This window comes from Paramormyrops kingsleyae, chromosome 15 (assembly GCF_048594095.1).
Source record: "Paramormyrops kingsleyae isolate MSU_618 chromosome 15, PKINGS_0.4, whole genome shotgun sequence".
NCBI lineage: Eukaryota > Metazoa > Chordata > Actinopteri > Osteoglossiformes > Mormyridae > Paramormyrops > Paramormyrops kingsleyae.
In genome coordinates, this window is record NC_132811.1 from 14,954,580 (window position 1) to 14,978,748 (window position 24,169).

Here is a 24,169-nt window from a genome sequence, read left to right on the forward strand (position 1 = left end):
AAATACTTTTCCTTTTGCTAAGGAGTTGCTTGAAATTTCAGTGATGATACTTGTATCATTAATACAATGTATTCAGTGTGCTGACGTCAGGTGGTTTGCGCAGTGGGGGGGCGGGCAGCGGCCGCCATGGTCTGCATGCTCGCGTAACTCCAGCCTGTCTCTCCTGGCTCTGCTGACTCACTCCCTGTGTTCTCAGCTTTGGCTCTTTTCATCACTGTGACCTCACGCCTCCAGGACTATGAGCTGAATTCCCACCCCGTGGGTCTGTGATCGTTTTCCACTTTACATGTTCCCCTTGGGCTTGGGTAGCTTTCCTCCCACAGTCCAAATACTTGTTTCGGTATTGCTGTTAGCATGTGATTGTGGACGTCTGCACGCTGTGATGGTCTGGGTGTCCCTAGCCTTGTACCCTGGTTTTGTTACAGGCTTCACCCCCCCCCCCCCCCCACACACACACACACATACACACACATACACACACATACACCCCTGTGCTGGATAAGAGGTTATGGAAGATGGATGGAAATGTAGCTGAAGGCTGATAAAACACACCTGCAGTAAAAGAGACAGGAGATACCTAAGGGGCTTCCCACACATTCACTCCAAAACCCATGATACCAATTTTGGAATCAGTTACACTGCGACCCGCTACTGGGTAAGTGGTTCTGAAAAACAGATGGATGTTAGAAGTGACTGTCACATTTGTGGATTTTTTTCAGCATAACTGCAAAATGTTTGTGTGGAGCCCATGGTGGGGGTCTAATAAAACCATCAACATTGAAACCCCATTCCCATTATCTTGATTATTTTACAGTGTCCATAAACCAATGGTAGCTCTCATCCAAGTTGGTAGACTGCAGTGTTCAAAGTTTTTTCCAAGTATTTTTTTTCTAGTACCTTTAATTAGTATTCTGGTGTTTGTTACTTTCATGCAATGATTTTCTTTGCCAGAATTCCTTATAATTTATTTAAATCTATACCAGTCGTCAGGGATGGGAATAAGTCATTCCTTGGAGAGTCTAAGTCAAGTCTCAAGCCAAAACATTGCAGTCATAGTCAAGTCTCAAGCCAAAACATTGCAGTCATAGTTAAATCTCGAGTCATTTGCCCTCAAGTCCAGTGCAAGTCTTTCCATCTTTTTTGCTGTCAAGTCACAAGTCATCGAATTTGTGACTTGAGTCCAAGTTGAGTCATGTAACTTCAGTCCCTACCTAAGTCAGGTTTTTACTTTTAGTGATTAAAACTTGCTGCAGAAAAAACCTGACACAGTACACCATAGGATACATTCTTTATAGGCGGTGGTAGGTAAGGAGCACGCTGATCCAGCACGTTGCTGCACCCACCATGCAACCAGCCGCCACAGGCATGCGAGCCTGAGAGCACCCGTGGGACAGGTGACAGCTCAGCATCACACTCGTCCGAATGGAAGTTTTTTTCTGGTGGCTGGAGTGTCAATCTTGCCACCAACCCTGCTTGCGGGGCTGGATGTAGATTAACATCATACCCAGGATGAAGCAACTGCAGGTTGAGGACCTTGCTCAAGGATTCGAACCAGCAACTTTCCAATTGCCAGTACACATTAATAGCCTCAAAGCCACCACATTTGAAAAGAGAGTGAGCACTTATGGTTGTCCTCACACAGTTTTTATGTCCATGCATATGCAGGGAGTGATGCATCTGTCAGCAAACTGTTTCAGGAGACCTTGCATTCAGCTGATTGAAAATGCAGACAGCGGAGAATTAATATACACTGAAATGATAAAATTAATGTTATGGCATCCAGACAGGGACTATAATCTCAAGTCTTCTCGAGTCATAGGGTCCAAGTCAGGTCTCGAGTATTTGCCCTTAGGTCCAAGTTGAGTCCAAGTCTTTGCATCAGTTTTGCTTATCAAGTCACAAGTATTCAAATTTGTGACTTGAGACCGAGTTGAGTCACAAGTCAGTGACTCAAGTCTCCACCTCTGCCAGACATATTTCTGTTGTTGATTATGGTGGAAATAAACACTGTACAATTTATAATATGTATTCCCATAGGAACGGTATTAATTTATTTTATAGATTATTAAGTCACTGTAGGTGTAGGATCTATTATACAAAAATATTCACTCGAAAAATAATAGCATGGAAATTGTACAAAATGTCAATGTCTAACATCTATTTTAATTCTTCAAGGCTAGAAAGTAACAAGTCACAAGAAAGTAATTAAAATTGGTGAAGGGGATATTGTTTTGATGATGTTTAGATGGTTTATTTAATTAATCAGCTGTATAATGATACATGTGTATTGATTATACAGTCATGTGTCGCGTAACAATGTTTCAGCCAACGACAGACCTAATGCACGATGGAGGTCCAATAGGATTATAATGGAGCTGAAAGCCAGCATAACGTTGTTGTGCAATGCATTACTCACGATGCTGGTGTAAACAAACCTACTGTGCTGTCATTCATGTAAAAGTATAGCACATACAATTGTATATTGATAATGATAGTAACTATACTACTGGTTTTTGTATTTACAATGCTGTACTTTTTATCGTTATTTTATAGTGTACCATTTCTGTTTTTTTTACGTTTACTGTCAAAGTTACTGTAAAAGTACAGTATGCACAATGTAGAAATCACCTAGCGACGCATTTCTCCAAACCTATCCCTGTCATTAAGCGACACATGACTGTATATAAAGACAGTATTTTGCTATATATACATATATTTAATTTAAAGCATTTTATGAGCAAAACTCTCTTTTAGATAGGGTCCTGTAAAAAAACCTCATATTACAGCTTATAAAATGGCCGGAGTTCAGGCCCCTTGAATGACTTTGTTTGGGTTCTTTTTCAGGGTCACAGCCTGATTCCTGCACTGGGGAATGTCTGAACGAGGGACCCGTCAGTCCGGCCGTAGGGTCTGTCGCACCTGCCAAGGTAGGACCAGCTGCTCTTTCTCTCCCCATTCCTACATCTTCCTTTCACCACCAGGATGAGATACCTAAGGGATCCTGTTACTGTTGCATGGGGCCATGCACAGAGGCTGGAGTTATCGTTTAACCCTTGACCTGGAACAATTTACGTTTCCTCCCCCCAAGTTTATAAACGAGCGTTAAACAGTTAATACTCTGAAGACGTTGTGCCAAGGTCGTGTCAGCCATCCGGGCGACTCTACCCAGCTCGGGGCCTGCAATCTCAGCGTGTCTGTGTTTTCTATTAGCCCGGGTTACGACGAGGAGTTGTACATAGGGCCCAGTTAGCTATGAGGTGCAGAGCACGGGGGAAGCCGTCGCTTGAGTTATGGGATACGCCACTAAAATAAACAAGAGCCCGTGCGGAAGGCCGTTTGGAAATTCCTCGTTAGTGCCGATGTTCTCTCCAGCCGAATGCCCTCGCGTCAAGGCAGGAAATCTATTCTGAGAGATCAGGATGAGGGCAATGCGGGTGCATTCCACAGTCCAAGATTCATAATGCTGATGTCTCTGAAAAATGTCTGCGTCCTGCCTATTATCTTTGTGAATGTAAGCAATTACCTGGGACAAATATTATACTAATGGTATGAGCCCCCTAGTGGACAGAAAAGAACCAAGTTCCTATTAATTTTTGTCATGATTTCTGCTCTGTGCTGGATGGTCCACTTTTTAATTTTAGGAGGGATTTAAGATGTACACAGTGAAATGTAATACAAACACAATTACCTTTTCACATGACCTGCACATGGAAATGGCCAAATCCCCAGTTCGGATTGCTAGTTCTGTGCATGGGCCCTCACACCCCAAAGTCGGGAAATCCAGCCTCCGAACTCGAACCCAGCCGATAGAGGAGGCTGCCTCACATCTGTTTAAGCCATCCCTGTTTGAGGGGATGAATCTTTGAGCTCTGTCACTCTAGGTTAGGGAGCTGGCTATGAAAATAAATATCGTAATAATGTCTGAGTGTCTTTAAAGAGAAAGAAATGAGACTTTCATTGTTATGGATAAAGCAGTTGTGGTGTTTCTTGGTGCTCAGTTTGATAGCAGCTCATGTCAGTGATGGTCAGGAGACACAGAACATCCATCTTTGATACCGTTTATCCAGTCAAGGTGACAAGTAGAACACAAATGATAAAACAGAAATTAATTATATATAGTGGTGGAACTTGGTTCAGTAAAAAATGTAGCCCATCACACACTTTCTTTTTTTACTAGCCAGAGGACTGGTATTCAGGTTTTTATACTCACCCTTCATCTAAATTACTTCCCTCCGGCGAGTGGGCGGGCTTAATTTCCAGTCCTGTACCTATAGCGTTTTGTTTACACTTTTTAGAGTAATATCACTAGCGTTGAAGCATGTTTACTCAACTTTAAGTACTTGGGTTTCTGCGATGATATAACGGAGACTAAAATTCTAGACACCAGAAATGACGAGCTATTGTTTAAATGTAGCCTTTTGCCTGTCGAGGTCCATTTCGTCCGATGACGCGGGCACAATGCAGCCCTCGTCTATCCAATAGCAGACCCCTAGTGAACCCTGCACCCGGAACCCCACGGTGAGGCGGTTGAGGCACCTCGGGGAGTCTGTGCCATCCCGTTGTCCCCCCTCGAGCCGAGCTGGTGTCCCTCGCATCGCCACAGTGACGCGATGACTCCCGGGAGCCTTCACCTGTCCAGAGCCCAATGGCTCAACGCCGAGACGAAAACGCCGCTCTTCCTGTTTTGCTCATGCGCGGCCCCACTTCCTGTCCATCAGCTGCAGGATTTACCCCCCTCCCTCCCCTCCTGGGGCACCCCTTCCACTGAAAACCATTACTCACCACTCTAGTAACATGCAGGCATGGTGTTAATTCCTGTTTTACTTCACACCTGCGTGGTGCTGTCATTGCCCATCTCACCACCCCCAACCGCCACTTGAAAGGTAGCATCCTATGCTATTAAAAACGAATTAATGACCTCTTCGGCAGTAGGGTAAATCTACCGGTACTAATGAATTCTGAAAGAAGACGGAAGAGTCTGTGCTGCGCCATCCTACAGCGGTTGACCTCTGACCCTCGTCTGAGAGCCGTTAGCAGGCAGGTCGGCCTCAGTGGAAGGTTTGACTTTAACACGGTGGCTCCCATCAAGTACCACAAGAACGCAGGCAGACACCCGGGAGACCGAATAAAGCAGGATCACTCTTGACTCTCTTAACCCCAGCCCTGTGCGGAGAGACCGGCCAATTAGCTGCCTTAACGAGGCTTTTGTTGTAATCAATAATCCTCCTGATCATCGGCGCATACGAGCGTGATCCTGTTCATTTGCATTATACTCGAAACACATTAAAATTTAGAAAGCTAAACAGAATGGCTTTTAAAATATTGTTGTGATTATTATTTTAATCGTGAGCATTGTAATGATAATCAATACTATTCCTCAGTGTGGGCCAAAGTCATAAGCCAGACTGTGGTTCCCGGTTGAAATATGTCAGCCGCTGACTTAAACTGGCCGGAACATAATTGAAACCATTGAAGCTATGAAGTCATTCATAATTTAAACCGTTTCTGAAAGGGCTGGTTGTGCAAAGGGGGTTAAATCAGCCAAGGTATCTCAGCTGGTCGCTCCACCATGGCTCCTTATCGACCTGTGGTCAGAAATGCTGTTTCTTTAAACATCTTGGGGAACTACAGCATGGTACAGTTTGTAAAGAACGCCATGAGCCAGAAAGGGTATTTATCGGATTTACATGAATCTCCCAACATTGAAATGTGCTCTAAATTTCAATTGGACCGAACAAGTTCCAACAAGTTGTGTTCAAACGGGGGGGAAAGAGAATAATTTAAAATAACTTGAAATGCAAAGTCTTTTTGTTGGAAGATCAACCGTCAAACAGATATCTTTTCACACAAGGTGAACTCTGCTCACCTTTCTCAGCAGCAAACATTGTGCCCCCATTGTTTCCAAATACAATTCTCATTGAGCAAAACTATGTCTCCTTTTGTTCTGCCAGCATGTCTGGCTGTCAGAGGTAGTCGTGAATATGCCATCGCCGCCATTAATATCCTCATTAGACATAAGCCTGATGTTATTTCCCGTGGATGTCGCATGGTGTCCAGCAGCCCTCCTGGACGCTCGGCTCGACCGATCTGTCACCAGGTAAGGAAGTGCGACAGAGCTGTGCTGTCGTATATCGTGCAACCATCGGCGGGGAGCTCCTCTACACTGCGGACCCACGGCAGGAAAGGGGCCAGACCAAAAACATCCCCGGCTGACTCACCTCCTTGTCTTAGCTTTTATAAGTGTAGGGCATGAAGGGCAATGACAATTAAATTCCAATTAAATATGAAGGAATACAAACGTCACGGGCTGCCAGACAAACAAGTGCATTCGTGGTCAAATCAAGCCTGTACTTTCTGTTGACGTGCAAATGAGCAGACAGGCTTATTATGGATGAACTATGAGAGTAAAAGGCCCCTACAAGAGACAAGATATTCTGGAGGAATGTAGCTTATGTTGTCGCTGGGAGCTGACCTTGATAATAATCATGGATGTTTGGAAAAAGACGAGTAGATTCAATATGTGGGGGGGGGGGGGGGGGGGCACATGATGTCATCACTTGAGCCTTGAGTGGGCACATTTTCTGCAGAAACTACAGAACCATAGAGAGAAAGGCCATGGAGGTCTAATGCTTGCATGAATGGGCATTGGCGTGAGAATGGAGGATGCCAGGGGCCGCTGGCTCTCGCCACCCCCTCAGCAGTCTCGACCGGGTTTGGTGTGGCGAGGGTAGCGACTGCTCCCTGCTGTGGGGGAGGCACAGAGGATGACACCCACACCCTCCCACGCTGGACAGGAAGTCCCTGTTAGAACACAACAGGAAAGAGGAGGCAGAAAGACCTGACATCTATTTTCATCAAACGTATATTGCATGGCTTCACTATACACACGCTATCTGTACTGTATTTAATTTAAAAACCACCTCCAGCAGAATCCCACTCACATGGTAACTTTTAGCAAGCATTCCAATCTATTTATATCGAGAAGTTGTCTCAGGAATTTCAGAATAACTGTAAACTTTATTTGATCTGAACTTTACTTTACTTGTATCCATGAATACAAGAATAGTTGGTAGGTAAAACATTTAGGAAATTAATATATTTGAGATTATATTGGTCAGCCAATACTTCTAATGTTTATAACTGGGTGCTTTACTAGAGAATTCCAGTTTAAGTGCCTTGCTGGATTATACTACATCAGACCCTGAATCATCTCATTCTAGTTCAGATGCTTGTCACAGTATAGCTATTTTACTATTAAATCCTCTTTATTTGGATGTTGCACTCTGTGGTTAGTATTTTCTTTTCAAATAGCCTCACAGGGAGTGAAAAAAACAAATCCAGTTATGTAAAAAAGACCAGTTATGTAAATGAAAGTATGATGAATACTCCCATAATACAGTGTATGAAATGTGTACTGTTGTGCTCTAGAAGTAAGTGTAGGCAAACAGAGGTATTAAAAATTATATAGGGGCAGGATAAGTGTCAGTGGTGGATTGCAGGAGGTCAAATCGGGGGGCTGGGGGTCCTTTTATTGTTGATGACCTCAGCACTTCAATTTGAGGGGTGCAGTAAAACGTGGGAAGTATTAAAATGGAAAAATGCATTAATGTTTCAGAATGCATGGTGGATCTATGCTGAGCAGAGAAACTTTATGGTTTCGGCGTAAAGCTGTGTTCAGACGACGAAATGGGGATAGGTGGAGATCTGAGATTGGTTTGTCTGAGGATTAAATGTCATTTTAAATGTCCAACAATCAGTGTTTTTGCTACAGGAGGCAAAGGACACAGGGTTTAAGAGAGAACATGGGAACCAATTACTGTGTAATTTACTGTAATTACTACAAAGTAATTAACTTTGTAATTACTTGGTACTTTTTTGCTGTATATGCAACAAACCCGATTTGTTATCTATGGCTCGTCTTTATGGTCTCGCTGATCTTTGCCCCAAGGCAGACACCATACAATATGTGAGCATGAATGATGATGTGTTTAAATGGTTTTTAAATATGCAAAAATACAATTGATTATAGAAATATTTACATCAGATTACACTATTTTTCGCATCAAACCTTCAAATAATGCAGGCTAAGATGTGTGTTTTTGAATTGTATCAGTAAAATTTTAAATCATTACCTGGTTTTCTCTATTAACCTTGTGCTACAGTGCTATTTAGCAAAATGATTTTGAAATGATTAAAAAATCATTCTAAACAAAAATAGCTTATTCAGCGGCTGCTAAAGTCTTAATTCACCTCTGTAACTAGTGGACCGTGGTTCATGTTTTATTTATGTACATCCCGTTATTGTAAATGGCTTTAAAAAATGCTAATGCCACTGGCCGCTGATGTAACGCTCTCTCATGCCGTACATATGCAAGTGAAGCATCTCGCTGTGCCGCGTTAGCAGATGAATGGAATGAATTTCCCATTGGACTTTCGTAAGTTACTATATTCTTATGGGTTCTGTGTGGCAAATTGGAATAAATAGCTAGCTGCCAAGCGCGTGTGGAATGTTGGTGTGGGAAATAAATGCTGGCTTTAGGATCTGGGCCACATGTCCCTGAGATTTTCTTCTCATGGTCATAATGGGATGACAGTCGAAAGTTCCTGAAAAACTGCATGTTCCAACGCTTGCAGGGATATCAAGGTCTGACATGAAGACAAAACGCTAAAACGTAGCGACCAGCAAAACGGGGAACAGGCAGAATGAGTCTTGTGATCCACCCCCCAAACAGCTGGCTGTTCATTAGTCACTGGTAGACATTTCTGGCTGCGTAATTCATAGTCAGCCACAGATGCACCCCTCTGATTGAAGTGCCGGCCAGCATGGCCCCCTCTTATCCCGTAAATCGCTGTTAGCGGTGTGGAAGAGCTCGGCGCCTGTTCAATGTGGCCATGACTGCTGCCACTGGGTCATCCCCCCCCCACTCCCTCCAAAGGGAAGAAGCCGCTTTATTGACGCCAAGCTGAGGCCAGTGTGCTGTGAACTGGGCTATAGGCCTCAATCTGCCCCCTGATGGGATCTAATGATCATCCTGAAAGAAACAGATTAAAATAACATCATCCCAACATGGAAAAACAATGGATGAGCAATATCTCAGTTTATCCAAAAATGCATATCTTTAGCTCTTCATCCTGTTGAGTCAGGCTGGGGGGGTTGGTACCTTTAAGCCACGCTGGATGCAGGATGATACTGTAGCTCCTGCTTTTCCCACGAGGGACCCTGCCAGTCCCGAGCTCCCACACTCAGCCTGGGTCTCCATGGGCGTCCGGCCCCCCACGCCGCCCCCCCACGCCGTCCCCCACTCTATTTTATAAAAATCAGTGACTGCTATGAAAAAACTAAAAATGCAAAAACTCTTGTATTTTGTTAGGTTACTTATGATTATGGTTAGGGCAGGGTAGGGGTTAAGGTTGTCATAGTTAGCATTAGCATTTTTCCCATTGAAATGAATGAGCGGTCCCCATAAGGATATGTTTAACCTACATGTGTGCGTGTGCGTGTGTGTGTGTGTGTGGTGGTTACAGGCCCTTTTGTTGTGTGGGTTTCCTCTAAACTGCCCGTATAGTGTGTGAATATGTGCCCCCCTCCCATGACCCTAACCCTGAATATATCTCCTGTGAAGACCTTAGATTCCAGAGCACTCACCTGCGATTTGCTCTGGCGTTCAACGTGCCATTTTCATTTAAGATGGGGCAGAGACCTGCCACAGGTGGCTGCTGTCAGGGTGGGGTCTCTCAGGGTGGGGTCTCTCAGGGTGGGGTCTCTCAGGCTGGCGACGAGACCAGTGTGGGTGTTATGTGATCCCGTGTTTTTGTCTTAGTAGCCTAGCTGCAGCGTTCTGAACTAGTTATAGGTCATAAGATGATGACTTACTGATTCCTGATTATGGATTATTAATAACTTTCTCAGGATAAATTTAATAAATATATGGAATGGCTGAGGTGCCCCTGAGGAGAGGTTTGGGAACTGAAGCAGTGTTCATCTAGCCATCCAGCAAGATATCAGTCACTTTTTGGAGCAAAGAAGAGATTGTTGTTAGCTTTTAATGTGTTGATATACATTTGCATGTATTTTAATGTTTATTTGATTTTATTAAATGTATACTTAATATCCAGATAACTAACTTGAAACATTTTGACTGCCTAAGACTTTTACAAAGCACTCTATGTCCTGCGATGGACTGGCATCCCATCCAGAATGTTCCTGGCTCTGTGTTTACTGGTATAGGCTCCAGAATCTCTGTCTGTACTGGATGAGCAGGTACGGGAGATTGATGGTTTGCTCATTTACATGGATAAAATGAATTAACTAGAGGTGTCTTGGGATTGGCATGAAATGTCCTTTCAGTGCAGGACTTGGGAATGTCCCCCAAAGACATGCTAACATTAGTGCTGTTGTTTTGATTTCTCGTTAACATTAGTGCTGTTGTTTCGGTTTCTCGTTAACATTAGTGCTGTTGTTTCGGTTCCTCGTATGTAAATTGCACGTAGATATCGGCTCGGTGTGATTTCCTGAGTCCCGTCAGTGACTCGTCTGACCCATTGCTCAAGGCCAGTGGTATTTGCAAGGGGAGACCTTGTCAGTGTCTCTTTTGTGTGTGTGTGTGTGTGTGTGTGTGTTTCAGGGCTGCAGCCTGATTACCAGCTGGTGGGAATGACCTTGAGTAGCAATTCCATGTAGATTTATCAAGAACATTGTATTTGTGACACCATTTATAGTCTGCAATCGACAGACAGAAATTACAGGGCCTGAGACCATCAGTTGGACTTTTTCTGAGGTGTTAAACTGCTTTTCAGGTTATGTATATTATTCCTGTTATTACCACTGGATATACATACATGTATACAAATACCACATACACACACGCAACACACACACTTCAGCCGCTGTCTTCCGATGCCGATTTTCATTTTCTTGAAATGTCAGTCAAAGTTAGAAGCCCTTTAATTATCGATTAGATCCTGTCAGTTTTGTGCATGTAAGGTGCAATTTTTTTTTTCTCCAAATGTGGGAGATATTTCATAGTATGCTGACTAGAAAAGTATGTGCTCCAATCACCACAAAAATTTTAATTCCTTTGGTTTTTATTGCATGCTTGGATCGGAATGCAGGATGAGGTGGGGTATTTGGGTCTTACAATATGTTACAAGACGTCTAGAAGAAATCAAAACTTCACTCCAATAAGCAGCTACAGAACTGGTTATTTCCTCTCCTGAGAAGGAAGTTGTGTCCAAATATTTATATAAGTTTTTGCTTGGACAAGGCTGAGATATTCACACCTGTTCCTCCAGGGACGACTGATGGCTTCCCTGCAACTGCGCTGGGCTGTTTTACTTCTCTCATACCTTCTTCATTTTGCCTTTCTCATCCAAGGAGAAAAACAGAAAGAAAACATTGCGTGAGCTGTCGTTAAAATCATTATGGCAAACTCCCTCAGTACCATTTTCCTTGTAATCATGCCCATGTCATTTGAATCGATGCATGACGATGACTCGTTCCTCAGATTCGCTTGGCATTTTCATATGCAGAACTTTGTTGAATAGGAGCAGGGGGGGGGGCAGAGCACATGTTTGTCTGTTAATAGCAATTATTTGCATGCAAAGTTTGCGCTTTGTGTCAATTCAAGTTTATTGAAGAGGGGTATTTTCTCCACAGAATGCTGGAAAAGGTCACAGTCTGTATACAGACGTTATTTTAAATCACTGCACTCCATCAAGACCATTTGTTGTGTATACGTTTGTGTGTGTGTTTGTGTGTGTTTGTAACCTGCATGGGGGGGGGGGGGGGGGAATTCATCTCTCTTACAAAGAACGACAGACAAACGACATGAAGAATTTTTGTAAAGACCAAGTGAAACCATTTTTTTTAATAGGATGACGTTTGAATTAGATGTTCCATCTCTCTCTCTAAATGGGTTTCTGAAGTGCTCGTTTCTGGGTTGGGCTGGGGTTTCAATCGGACGTAACCTTGAGTTGTTTTATGTGGAGTTTGTGCCATTTAAGTGCTAGCATAGCACGAAGCTGCTGAATACATACTTCTCCTTCTCGTGAAATTGAAAATAAATAAATTAATAAATCTGGTTCCATCGCCACTCCATTGTCCCAGTAATTAACGGAATGCTGGAAGCGAGGTCCAGGTGCTTAAAAGTTTTAATGACTAATAAGGCTGGAAAAACAGATTAATTCTGAGAGTTTTTTATGTACTTATGTATTATGCAGACATTGAAATGAAACGATTGTGGCCTTCAGTGGGTTTAATTTGAATTTAATCTGTGCTTGTTTTGCACGTTAAGGTCATCTTTTGCATAACAATAGCGAAGTGGTCCTTTTAATGCTTGTCAGCAGTTGTTGCAAACACAATGTACGTTAGCTTGTATTTAAAGACTATAAATAATTTCTGTGACATACATATTTTCCTAAATTGTGAGAGACTTCTAAATACTCTTGATATATCATTTTTCTGGACGTGTGCACAGACCTTTGAACTGTGTATATGGTCATTGTGGAAACATGGATTTAAACGTCGCTCATATGAAAGATTCTCGGTTTCTTCCACTTTGCATCACATTTAAATGTATTTTAATTAATAAGATCCATTATACAGATGGATTTCTCACTTGTGTATCTTGTTTCTTAAGTTGCTTTGCAAAGACTTGATGGTCTAGGATGCTGGGAAACAACTGCCAGTGTTTTAACCACTTAGAAATAGGCAGTGGCATTTTGGCGGTTTGAGCTTTGGATGTTTGGAACTTATGAAATTGGATTAAAACTGTAGCTTTTTACTGTCCATTAATGATTTATTAATATAAACAAAATTTGCAATTCAGTGAAAATCTGGTAAAATGTATTAAATGGTTATTAATCATTTTTAAATTTAAATAATTAAAATGAATGTAATTTAGAGTTATTTTTCAGCTGATTGAAGACTGCATTCTGTACAGATACTGGCTGAGAGAAATGAGAATAACAGTCATCTCAGTAAATCCGGTTCGCCCCACAGACCGAGTATAATTGAAACTGACAATTTTGCCTATTCAGTTTTCTTTTGCTGGTCAGGTCTGGGCCTTGGTTTCACTTTCTGATAAAAAAAAAAAGGATAACTTGGAAACATAAAATGCTCACATATATGAAATGTAATTGAATCTGGAATCTGTATTGTGGGTCTTGGGATGAACATAACCCCATAGGTGTCTGCTGCTTATGTTACTCTACATGGGCTTTATCCTCTTTTTTTTTTTTCTTACTGGGCCTTCAGCTGAGTTTCCATCAATCTTTCATAACCTCTTATCCTGTACAGGGCTATGGGGGAGGTGCTAGAGCCCACAGGAAGTCCAGGGCACGAGACTGGGGACACCCAGTGCATCACAGCATGCACACTCACACAATCACATGCCAATAGCAATTTCAATGCGTCATATGCGATATTGGACCTTGTGAGGAAGCCCGCATGGGGAAGATATAAACTCCTAACAAGCAAGACCCAACCATTTTCTGTTACCATTTGTCCTGTTCAGGGTCGCAGGGGGTCTGGAACACATCTCAGAGGCTCAGGGAACAAGTCAGGTAATAACCCAGAATGGGGTGCCAACCCATCACAGGGCACACTCACATGGGCACTCTGCTAATGCTAATTAACCACAGCATGTTTTTGGACTATGGGGGGGGAATCCCACAACAACACGTGGAGAACATGTAAATTCCACACATATGTGGAACCCTGGCAGAGACTCAAACCCTGGTCCTACAGGTGTGAGGGAGCAGTGCTAACCACTGCTCCACCCCAAGCACAGCCCCAAAGAGTGGAAATCGAACCCACTGCCCTGGAGGTGCGAGGCCATAATGGTGAAGCCACTCAGAAATCTCAGGGAATGCAGGTAGTAAAGCTGCCTGTGACAGGAGAGACCTCCCTGGATAGGCTCCCGCAGGAGAGACCTCCCTGGATGGGCTGCCTGTGACAGGAGAGACCTCCCTGGATGGGCTCCCGCAGGAGAGACCTCCCTGGATGGGCTGCCTGTGACAGGAGAGACCTCCCTGGATAGGCTCCCGCAGGAGAGACCTCCCTGGATGGGCTGCCTGTGACAGGAGAGACCTCCCTGGATAGGCTCCCGCAGGAGAGACCTCCCTGGATGGGCTCCCGCAGGAGAGACCTCCCTGGATGGGCTCCCGCAGGAGAGACCTCCCTGGATGGGCTCCCGCAGGAGAGACCTCTCTGGATGGGCTGCCTGTGACAGGAGAGACCTCCCTGGATGGGCTGCCTGTGACAGGAGAGACCTCCCTGGATGGGCTGCCGCAGGAGAGACCTCCCTGGATGGGCTGCCGAATGGAAACTCAGGGGCGCAGACTCAGCTACCTGTACATTGATGGACTGTAGCACGACGCCTCCTGTGTTTAACACTCCCTTGTCATTCTTTGTAAATTTGAATATTGTTTGAGCCTTTGGGTTGTTGAAAAGCACTTTATAAATTTAATGTATTATTATGATTTTTTATGAAATCCTCGTGGAGGCAATTTACTTGAACTATTCTGTGAATAATGTTGAAGTGTGGCACCATTGAATCCTTTATGCTTTTATTATTAGCTATAAATGAACAGGTCATAAGTGCTATGCAAATAAAGTTGATTACATTAATTAATTTATCACTTACTGTGTAAGGTAAACATTCTTGCGTTTCCACCTTGCAGGATCCTTGGTGTGTTCTTCACGTGACCATGTATGTCAAATTCTCCTCCTGCTCCCGCCAGAGACCAACACCACACAGCCTGTGATAAGCTGCATATGATGGTCTGTTGGCTTGAGGTATGAGTTGCATCATCTTTGTGATTGTACATCGTAAGCTTGCGTCTCGAGATTTACTTCAGTGACAGGTTTTTTAATGTTACAACTAAAGCAACGTGCTTAGAATTCATTCACCATCATGTGTCTTCCAATTTCCCATGTAAGAAAAGGCTTGACGATCAGTTTAAAGCATAATACATAATGTCCTGCTGTGATGACTTTAAGCTTTGCGTTTCTTTTGCCAAAAGAAGTTAATGATGGAGAATAATTATAATATGTCCAGAGAAAGAAGGGAGAAAATGTATTTAACATTAAATGGATAGAATTTTTAAGGGTTTTTTGCTGTCTCACACCTTTTTCAGATGCCTGGGCTAGAATTGTCATTAAGCTTCAATGACCAACATTTATGCATGAAAAATAATCACTACAATTCTGCTTTGCCAGAATATTAAACAGTCATAATGTATAGCTATGCCTGAATGATTGGAACAAGGGAGCCCCCCCCCCTGTGTCCACTGTACCCCTCTCCATCACATATAGCCCAGATGTGGTCCTGTGTACTGTGAAACTTGTTGCATTTACTAAAAATTTGTGCTTTTTAACTCTAATCTCCAAAATCGCTGTGATTAATGCTTTTATTTTTATTGTATATTTTATGTATTTTTTTTAATTTAATTAAATGTTGCTTTTAGATATCATCCCTGACTTTAACAGCCTATTACGTGTTGGCAAATATATTAGTTTATATTCTTTTCATTGGTGTTATTTTTCATAAATCATGTCATAAATGTTTTTTTATATATTTTTTTTAAGACAAATGAAATGGCATGTAGCCCTGATGAGAATGTGATTAAAGGAAAAAAATTCTGATCTAAAAAAAAAATCTGGATTGTAATTTTCGAGGCGCTTGTGAAGGTCAGCCAATCATGCCCCATATCCCTGGATAGGGGCTTCGCCTTTCATCAAGGAATGTTGTCTGAGGCTAAAATGAAATATTTACATGAAAATCTAGAACTTTATGGCTCACATTCCATCATAGATTAATACCAAAGGGATGTCAGCACAAATTAAAAATGAAACATTTTTTTTTACTGCATTGGTATATCCAGGTCTGGGTGAATTAACCTTTCTAACTTGCATGGAACATCAATCCATCCATCCTTCATAACTTGTTATATAGTACAGGATCTTGGTGAGTCTGGCATCTATCCCAGGAAGCACAGGGCATGAGGCAGAGTAACATCCTAAAATGGATACCAGTCGATTGCAGCGCACATACATTAACCATCCTGCGGCAAAGGCACTTTCTTTGTTTGTATATGTGCCCTGTGATAGACTGGTATCTCACCCAGGGTGTACACCCGCCGTGTGCCCTGTGATAGACTGGCATCCCATCCAGGGTGTACACCCGCCGTGTGCCCTGTGATAGACTGGCATCCCATCCAGGGTGTACACCAGCCGTGTGCCCTGTGATAGACTGGCATCCCATCCAGGGTGTACACCCGCCGTGTGCCCTGTGATAGACTGGCATCCCATTCAGGGTGTACACCCGCCGTGTGCCCTGTGAAAGACTGGCATCCCATCCAGGGTGTATCCCAGCCATGTGCCCTGTGATAGACTGGCATCCCATCCAGGGTGTACACCTGCCGTGTGCCCTGTGATAGACTGGCATCCCATCCAGGGTGTATCCCTGCCGTGTGCCCTGTGATAGACTGGCATCCCATCCAGGGTGTATCCCTGCCGTGTGCCCTGTGATAGACTGGCATCCCATCCAGGGTGTACACCCGCCTTGTGCCCTGTGATAGACTGGCATCCCACCCAGGGTGTACACCCACCTTGTGCCCTGTGATAGACTGGCATCCCATCCAGGGTGTACCCCAGCCGTGTGCCCTGTGATAGACTGGCAACCCATCCAGGGTGTACACCCACCTTGTGCCCTGTGATAGACTGGCATCCCATCCAGGGTGTATCCCTGCCGTGTGCCCTGTGATAGACTGGCATCCCATCCAGGGTGTACACCCGCCGTGTGCCCTGTGATAGACTGGCATCCCATCCAGGGTGTACACCCGCCTTGTGCCCTGTGATAGACTGGCATCCCATCCAGGGTGTACACCAGCCGTGTGCCCTGTGATAGACTGGCATCCCATCCAGGGTGTACACCAGCCGTGTGCCCTGTGATAGACTGGCATCCCATCCAGGGTGTACACCAGCCGTGTGCCCTGTGATAGACTGGCATCCCATCCAGGGTGTACACCAGCCGTGTGCCCTGTGATAGACTGGCATCCCATCCAGGGTGTACACCAGCCGTGTGCCCTGTGATAGACTGGCATCCCATCCAGGGTGTACACCAGCCGTGTGCCCTGTGATAGACTGGCATCCCATTCAGGGTGTACACCCGCCTTGTGCCCTGTGATAGACTGGCATCCCATCCAGGGTGTACACCCGCCGTGTGCCCTGTGATAGACTGGCATCCCATCCAGGGTGTACACCCGCCTTGTGCCCTGTGATAGACTGGCATCCCATCCAGGGTGTACACCAGCCGTGTGCCCTGTGATAGACTGGCATCCCATCCAGGGTGTACACCAGCCGTGTGCCCTGTGATAGACTGGCATCCCATCCAGGGTGTACACCAGCCGTGTGCCCTGTGATAGACTGGCATCCCATTCAGGGTGTACACCCGCCTTGTGCCCTGTGATAGACTGGCATCCCATCCAGGGTGTATCCCAGCCATGTGCCCTGTGATAGACTGGCATCCCATTCAGGGTGTACACCCGCCTTGTGCCCTGTGATAGACTGGCATCCCATTCAGGGTGTACACCCGCCTTGTGCTCTATGCTGTCTAGGATAGATCCCATGTCCCCCCAAAACCCTGACCAGGATAAGCGGTCAGAAGATAGATTGATATTCGTTGTGGCTATGCTATGTGAATATGATATATGAATAAAATATATCCTGTTTTGTGAAACTTGAAACTCATTGCTAACTTGAAACTTTGTGGTATAAGCATAGCAAATAATTTTCCATTATAATTTACACATAAATTACTTTGGCAAAAAAAAAAAAAAAACTACAAAGGTATTGCACCTTTGTTACTCGCTATATGCTATGTAGGTATGAGAGCTAATATGATGAGGTCTACATTAGGTATATCAGATTTTACTGTTTGGTCATTTTTAGGGGTAAGAAATAAAAAAAAATAAAAAATTTACTGACATTTTTTCTCCAAACTTTGTTTTCTGTTAACCATCATGTAAAAACTGATATTTCAATGAACCTTAGCCGTGCGATGCACTGACTTCCCCATTTCTGGCCTGTGATTAGCATGGCATTGTCAAGTCCTCCAAAGCAATTGATACTATGTAGCATTTTTTTTGTATATCTTGTTTTTGTGATTTGTAATCTATATTGTGTTCTAAAGTGTTTCATGATTCATGGCTAATTAAATAATTAAGCTGTAACATTGGGCTCTAATGAAATATGATGGCGTATGTGGCCAAGCTGAGGACAAAGCAGGGACAGAGTCATTAAAAGTATTTATTGGAATATGAGGGAAATTTCCACCACTTGAAAAGAAGGTCCAGCCAGGAGCTAGCAAGACAGCTTTTCATTTTGGCCACAGGGTCAGAGTGAAGCTGTGGACCAGCACGCTGAAGACATCGCCATGGAGACATACTGTATGAGGGGGCATGGATTGTCTGATAAGACAGATGTCAGGAAGTCACGTTAAAGCCAGTTTGGGATCTCTGGAATGAACAGAGACTGGATAGGATGTTCTACTGCTACATACCTCAAATGTTCCATCAAAATAGACCTGCACATGAATATATGAATATATATACATATATATGTACATATATGTGTATGTATATATGTGTGTGTGTTTAGGGATTAACATGTTTATGATGATAATGGCTTCTGGACAACACTGACCTGTGTAGTATGTTGTCTCCACACATAAACTATATCCAGATGGAGTTTCCAAATGCATGCAAACCCTCCAAAGGCATTTGTTTCAAAATATTACAGTAAACAAATTAATAGCCCAACTAGCCTATTCTACAGCTTCTTTCGTAGGACATTTGCTCAGACAGAATGCTATTCTTTCCCAAAAATATGAATGCAAGTGACTCTTCGCAAGGTCATTTAAGATGGCAGCTTTTACAAACCTATAAAGTGACTGTCAGGAATGCGGATCCAATTATCAATGCTTTAAATGGAATTGTGACTGTCTTGAGATGTCTTTCTTCCATTATAACTATTAAGCGACACTACAGATGTAATCTTTGTAGTCTTTAGTTGAGAACAAAAATGTGGATTTTACATATAGAATGAGAAAACTGAACCTTTATGAATTCAGTGTAGAAAAGGGACAGAGCCATCGGTCACATGTGTGAGCCCAAATGCAATACTCAGTTCCCTTTAATTTCCATAAACATTTAATCAAAATAACTGTCAGCATTCTTAAGATCATTGTCTCCCTGAACTGCATTTCAACAATATTTCTGAACATGCTACAGTAAACCATATATCCGATTATGACACGACTCCTTGCTTATGGCGTGTGAGAAGTTAAAAGCAAGAAGCAATAAATTATTTCTTCTTTATCTGAACCAGTGATATACAGTAGAATATAGAACAAGTAGTTCTACAATTATAAGTGGCAGAAACCCAAATAAAAACCTAAACACAACTGAACTGTTGGCTAAGAGAAAAAGCTTAGAATTCAAATAAAAGTGAGATTCCTTTGATTTTAATGTCTCACGACATAATTAAGCACTGGTTAAAAAAAAAAACTGTACAGACTAAATAAAGCAGAGGAATTTTTTTTTAGGAAATCATTGCTTTGCAATTCATCACAGTTCTCTCCCACGGGACCTAATAAATGTAAACACCTCTTGTATTTTTAAATTTACAACATTAACACTTTATATATATATACTTTTTTACATATTTTAATTCACATCTGCACAGTTAGCTAGCAAGGTAATGAAATAAGGCAAGACTCACATAACTGTGACATCACAAATTTATAATACTGATAATACTTATATCTCTTTGCACCGCACCGTTCTGATGAAGGCTTTGGTCTTGTATTGACAGAGGCAGAAATTGTGCTCTGTTTTATGCTATGGGATTTAACTCTTCAATTTCGTGATTTTATTACTGGACATATCTCTGGGGAAACAACTACATCGTGCTTATGCTAGTTGATCGAAACATTTTCCCTTTATTGAGTAGGTCACATGACCATACCCAGAATGTTAATCTATCGACAGCAACCAAAAATGAGAAATAAATTGAATCATGTACATAGTTTTGACGTGAGATTCGTCGGATGATAATGGAAGGATGAAAAGGAGGAGTCACTGCCCTTTTAAAAACAGATTCATTTAGTATTTGTTGCTTGTTTGATTAGAAGTTTTTCTTGGGGTGCAAATAGAGGTATGACATCGTATCCACTTGATGTAGCCAGTCATGGTGTTCCTCTGGGTCCCAGTTGTTTCATTATGCTCTTACGCATTTAAGACGAGGTGGTGAGAGAGAACCTCCTCCTCTTATGTGTTCCATCTTTTGGAGACTGTTCTGGATTCTTTACGTACCAGCGCTGGGAATCATGGTCTAATCAATATGAAGCCTATGTCATAAGTCCAGGTGCTGTTTTCAGTGTGTTAGCTAGAAGTGTAAGGGCCGTCTCTTACCTTGCAATATATGTCCTCGCTAAGTGCACACTTCCCTCTGTTTGTATACCCACCCATCCTGTTACATCACTTTTTTCGGGGGGGGGGGGGGGGAGAGAGACAAGTTCCAAGTAAGTTTCAAGTTAGCAATCGCTTTCTTATCTCTGCCATCAATCCAGAAGCCAACGTCTGCAACATCTCAGTAAAGAGTCCAGGCCTGAGGCCAAGTTTCTTGCAGGTGGTGACGTGACGTGTATTGGGCTATGGTTGGAAAGGGCAGTCGGGGCCAAAGGCTGATACTGGAGCCCGGGCCGGGTGACTGGGCAAGAGGGGGCGGCAAGTCCAGCATTCAGGCGCGCTTGGCGTGCAGCATCTCGATGAGCAGGTTGTTACAGGGAACGTCCCCATTCAGGTGCTTGTAGTAGAGGTACTCCTCCGCCTGCATGCTGATGGCTCGGATCTCGGGCAGTCGCAGCAGCAGCTGGCCGAACTTGTCCGTCTGCTGCGGGTAGTTGCACATGGTGTAGTCCAGCAGCGCCGTGTTCACCTGCTCCTGGACGCTCTCCACCAGGTGGAAGTTCTCCAGGTTCTTCACATCTATATGAAGAACCACATGGGATCAGTGCTGCAGTTCTGTACTATTAGGAGGTGCAGGATACACAAACAATGTAAAGAATTGGCAGAAAGTGTAATTTGCAATTCATTTCGGAATCAAACAGATGAGAAAGACATTGCAACACAGGTAAGATGCTATGGACATATTGTCCAAATGATAATGACATGATAGCTAGAAACACTAATAATGCAATAAAACTTACACAATTAATAGGAAAATGGATGTAGAACATTCTTATTAATTAATATATTGCTAATACTGGAATATTACCCCGTCTCTTCCTTCAATATTCTATGTAATTCTACACCTGAATAGATGTAAACATGCTTAAATCGCTTACAGTGTAAAATATGAGTATCTAATGAGTCCCTGGTGTGGCTCTATATTTAATGCGGTGTCGCGAGCCTTGTATGTGATCTTTTATTAATTCTTTTGACCCTAGGTCAAATGTGGGCTGGGAGCCCCCAGCGCGATTTGTTTTATTCGACCCTGACAGGAGTCCCTGAGTCTGGCCCCACACCTCCAACCCGTCCTGAAAGGTTCTGCTCGGCCATCGCTAATGAACCAGCTGGCACTTCTACTCTGCCACCCCCCACCCCCGATAAATGTGCCCCACCAAAACAATGGCTCAGCTGGGAGGGAAAAACAGAGACACACTAGTGATTAATGAGGTCTGCTAAACGACAAGTGAGGCTTCCGTGTGCGCCCCCCCCCCCCCCCCCCCAGTTGAGGAGGGTGTTTTTCCTGACCCCTGGCCAATATTCTGAAGCAAAACCTATCATCTGAGATGGGACCCTCTTACGCACTAAACAAGATATGATATTCATACCATAAAACCACATTAACAGCTTATACTGACAAAGTGACCTGCACAGTGGTTTGCACTGTTGCCTCACACACATCATCCTGGGACAACCAGGTATAGAAAATAGATGGATGGATGATATACACTCTAAAACCTGTTTTGTGATGTTTTGTGACAGTTTTGTAGAAACTAGAATGTGATATTAAAATTGATTTAAAACAATGAGCAGAGTATCACTTACTATATACTGTAAGACAAATATTTCAAATATACACAATAAAACATTTCAACTGGAGGTGTGTAAAAGGTGTGTAAAAACTGCAAACTGGTTTTGTTTTTCGTAATAGGATGACTAGCTGAATTTATAGCTGAGTAATGTGCAAGAAAATTATTTGACACAACATCAAATGTTGCTATGGTTTCATTATAAGACTCTTTGGGGCTATTTGGAAAAGGGGAGAATGAAAACTACAGTGATTTAGAAATTAGGTCTCTCAGGCTGATTAGAGAAAAATAACTCAACTCAAAAAAGCCCAATTATAATTGCTAATTATTATGAAGTGCCTTTTTGAACAAAAACGGAAGACGATTCAGATGTTAATTACAATTTCTGCGCATTTCACTGTGACTGAATATGGTATCTACTGATATTTCTTTGTGGCATGAAAAGCCAGGTTGTAAGTTTTAATGATTTAAAAAAATAACTATTATCAACCAATGTTTTCTAGGTGTCAAAGTGAAGCATAATGTGCTAAGTATCCTTATCTTCCATCTCTATGTTACCCACTGTGGGACTAATTATCAACTTTTCACACAAAGCAGCTTCACGGCACATATACAGTACACACCCCATGCCAGCTCTCAGCACTAAGCCCTTAGGTCCTGGACAATGTTGTTCATTTGACTAGTTCCACCAGACGACTGCACTTACATGGCCTGCATAAATATGCAGGGATGTATTCTCCTTAATTAGCCAGAAATCTTACAGAAAACTGTGTTAGTTTTGCTGGGAATCATGCTTCTGTTGCACTCCATTCTACCCCCAACCCCCACCCAGTCCCCTCCCTCCTCACACTTATCTGATGTTGTTCAATGTTGATGTTTTCATATCTAGTGAGGATGAGTAAAAATAAATTAATAAACAATGCATTCCAAAGTGCATAAATCCATAAGTTTGGTAGTTTTCTTCTTTTTACCACATTATGAAAATACTCAATGCATGACACTTAGAAATTTGAAAGTAAAACAGAAAAAGAATGACCGGCAACAATATGGAAGGACTCATTACAATAACGATGACTGGGGAGCCTGAAAACCCCAAGAGAAATGGGTAAAAATGGAGACTGTTCAACTCATGAGTGTCTCCTGGCTAATACCAATCAGGAAAGAGACGGTTTGGGATTTCAGCATCTTCTGGATAATAACAATCAGGAAGGAGACTGTCCAGCTCTTTAATGTCTCCTGCCTAAAACCAATCAGGAAGCAGACTGTTTGGCATTTCAGTATCTCCTGGCCAATACCAATCAGATAGGAGACTGTCAAGCTCTTTAGTGTGTCCTGGCCAATACCAATCAGAAAGGAGACTGTTTGGCATTTTGGCATCTCCTGCCTAATACTAACTAAAAACTAGACTGTTCAGCTCTTTCTAACTGCCTACTGTATATAGTCCTTTAACGTCATAGCTGAATGAAGCAGGTATCATATTTCCTTTGTTTTGCTAATGTGAGAAGAAGAAAAAACAGTTAAGCTCTATACTATATTTGTCTGTACAAACCAATGGCTTTTTTATACATTGCTATAATATTTCAATTGCCTTCCAGTTTTTCAACGTAAAATAAAATAATCTGAACTAGATGTATTTCATCCTGTAACATTTTCCTTGAATAAAAATGTCAGACTATGAGTTTCCTAAAAAACAAGTCAGTTGGTCTCTCTAAATTGCCCCATAGTATACAGTATTATATATGTGCCCTGCAGAGGACTGATGTAGATTCGAGTTTGTCCTCTGCCTTGTGCTTCCTGGGATGGGCTCTAGGCTTACTGTGACCCTGTACTGGGTAAGCAGTTACAGAAGATAGATGGATAACAATATTCGAATCGCTGAAACAAAACACATTCAATATTAATATTTAAAAGAACACATTAATCCACGTTGACATAAGACTGCAAACAATGTCGATTCAATGTTTTTTATAACCCAACAGCCAGGAGGAACGCCCATTCCCAGGGCACGCTTTGGGTATTCATAATGTATAAAGATCATCCTGCCATCGCATTATTTGAGGCAATGTGCG

General features: G+C 42.8%; 2 protein-coding genes across 10 annotated transcripts in view; one reads left to right on the forward strand and one right to left on the reverse strand.

Annotated features, from left to right (window-relative positions):
- The window catches only part of LOC111840123 (adhesion G protein-coupled receptor D2), a 70,140-nt gene extending 48,386 nt beyond the window's left edge, over positions 1-21,754 (forward strand). For 2 of the 6 annotated variants that reach the window (XM_023804622.2, XM_023804626.2), the window contains exons 23-26: positions 2,845-2,927; positions 13,515-13,563; positions 14,683-14,797; positions 15,139-17,748. In XM_023804622.2, coding sequence (XP_023660390.2) covers positions 2,845-2,927; positions 13,515-13,563; positions 14,683-14,780 — 230 coding nt within the window. In that variant the 3' untranslated portion in view covers positions 14,781-14,797; positions 15,139-17,748. Of the gene's footprint in view, positions 1-2,844; positions 2,928-13,514; positions 13,564-14,682; positions 14,798-15,138; positions 17,749-21,512 lie in introns of those variants that run through there. The other 4 variants (XM_023804623.2, XM_023804628.2, XM_023804627.2 and 1 more) reach the window with 4 other exon arrangements.
- The window catches only part of nr5a2 (nuclear receptor subfamily 5, group A, member 2), a 45,027-nt gene continuing 40,052 nt past the window's right edge, over positions 19,195-24,169 (reverse strand). For all 4 annotated transcript variants that reach the window (XM_023804630.2, XM_023804632.2, XM_023804631.2 and 1 more), the window contains one exon: positions 19,195-21,051. In XM_023804630.2, the coding sequence (XP_023660398.2) occupies positions 20,804-21,051 (248 nt within the window). In that variant the 3' untranslated portion in view covers positions 19,195-20,803. The remainder of the gene's footprint in view (positions 21,052-24,169) is intronic.